A 2,196-nucleotide genomic window follows, 5' to 3' on the forward strand; every position below is an offset into this window, starting at 1 on the left:
TCACTGTGACCTCTGTCTTCAAGTGAGCCTTGCAAAGGGACAAGGCTTGCATGCCAAAGCAACTCTATTCTGTCTTGAATTTGTTTCAGGTTTCAGCAGACAATGTGAGGGCTCTATATAAAAGAAAACTGGAGCTGGACATTTAATATAAGGAGTTACTCATAAAAAAGGCCAGGCTGCAGGTGGAGGAATTGGAGGAAAGAAAGAAGGTAAATCAGTTAACACACTTATGTCTATGCTTTCATCCCCCACCCACACTGTAAAACAGTTCAGTATTTCTCTCATTTCTTCACAGGAACGGGAGCAGCAGAGGATGAGGCGGCACAACAATTGAAATAAAGAGGAAATGATTTAAAACAAAGGCATGTGTGTATTTAATTTTTATTTTAGGCAAAAAATTGCTCTGTGATGGCCTCCCTGACAGCCCTGACAGTAGGGTAGTCCAGGGTGATGGGGTCCACCACATCAGGGGGCTGTGGCTCGAACGGAGGGACTCTCTCCCTCCGTATGGTGGCTACGTTGTGCAGCACCACACACGCTGCTATGATCCTGCACGCCCGGTCTGGCACCGCCCTGAGCTCGTGCAGGCAGGTGAAGCGGGCCTTCAAGATGCCAAATGTCATTTCTATTCTGACCCGGGTTCTGCTAAGAGCCAGGTTGAAATGGGCTTGTGGGCCGGCCTGAGGGTCAGGATAGGGGGTCATCAGGTACGGCAGGCAGGGGTACCCCCGGTCTCCAAGGAGCACTCCACTGAACAGCCCTGAGGATGAGAAGGAATATTGCCAACATCAGTATCACATTTCAGTTTGGGGAAGGCATGACTCAAAATGATATGAAATGTATATTTTCCATACCTTGCTCAAATCTGTGGCACAGTGTGGACTCCCTGAAGATCTGGGAGTCGTGCACCGACCCTGGCCACTTGGCATCCAGGCTGGTGATGAGTTGTTGATGGTCACAAGTCATCTGCAAAAGCATTTGGGATTAACTGTACTTCCACATAACATGATTTCAATGTGCACTGAAGTGTGGTTCATGCAGGGGGAAGTTTATTAGTCATACATCATGTATGACACAAACGTGCACAATGACGTGTGTAAATCCACCCAAAATATGGAATGGGAAATCAAAGGGTACATACATGGGCAAGATGTAGCTATTCATGTCCAACTTGAAAGTAAAATGTGCATTGTGCATGACAAATGATCATTGCGGGATTTACCTGGATGTTTTTTTTTTTTGTAAATAAAGTTTTTATTTATTTACACACACAGACAGCATAAACACAAATAAACATTTCCAGGCCTATAATAAATGAACATACTTGTTTTCTTGATATATTCACAACAAAAAATAAAATAATTAAAGCAATATAATATAACATAGCCACATCACAGTGTCCCCGTCATGCTATGAGCAAAGAAGCAAAGAAGCGGTCCCATGCGATTTTGAAATCCTCATTTCTATCATTGACTCTTGCCAACATGTGTTCATATGATACTATTTCTAACATGAATTCTACCCACTTTTTTAAATCTGGAGAGGATGTACTTTTCCATAATCTGAGAATCATTCTGGCAGCCGTGACCACGCCTACATTTATCACTGCGAAGTCGTAGGCTACTTCGATATATTTGGCACTTCTGTTTGGTCCCCCAACAGGCATAACCTTGGTGACACAGGCACCTCCGGACCGAACCATTTCCCTATGTATTCTATTACTTTTTCCCAAAACGGGTAAAGCAGTTTGCATCACTCCCATACAGCATGTAGAAACGTTCCCGTCTCTGCCTGACATTTACAACATCAATTATTGGCCATCAAACCCATCCTGTGAGAGCGTAAAATAAAACCTGTGTATTAACTTATATTGAGTAAATTTCCCCCTCGCCTCCTTTATATATTTCCCCGTATTCGCTAATATCTTTAACCATTCTTCCTCACTGATATCACACCCCAAGTCCCTCTGCCAGATGATTGGATTTACCTGGATGTTGAGGCTGTGGAATGACTTTCTATCCACAAAGTCCCCTTCATTCTCACCCAGAGGTGCAGTGATGGGGATGCACCCAGCACTCTGGGGAAGCCTATGACAGGAGTAGGCTACAATTATGTCATTTATGCATCATGGGCTCTACACACTGTATAGATGGAGTAAAATGAGTTACCTGCAATGTCGTAAAAGCCTTATTTTAT

The 2,196-nt window shown here is 43.6% G+C and overlaps 1 protein-coding gene across 1 annotated transcript in view; it reads right to left on the minus strand.

Annotated features, from left to right (window-relative positions):
* Positions 1-386: 386 nt before the first annotated feature.
* LOC310775889 (putative nuclease HARBI1) overlaps positions 387-2,196 on the minus strand; it is a gene marked incomplete at both ends in the record, with an annotated part of 6,847 nt that continues 5,037 nt past the window's right edge. Inside the window, 3 exons of the mRNA XM_083636014.1 lie at positions 387-760; positions 855-966; positions 1,988-2,087. Of these exons, the coding sequence (XP_083492140.1) occupies positions 387-760; positions 855-966; positions 1,988-2,087 (586 nt within the window). The remainder of the gene's footprint in view (positions 761-854; positions 967-1,987; positions 2,088-2,196) is intronic.

The sequence above is a fragment of the Poromitra crassiceps genome, assembly GCF_964638095.1.
Source record: "Poromitra crassiceps genome assembly, chromosome: 4".
In the NCBI taxonomy this organism is placed as follows: Eukaryota; Metazoa; Chordata; class Actinopteri; order Beryciformes; family Melamphaidae; genus Poromitra; species Poromitra crassiceps.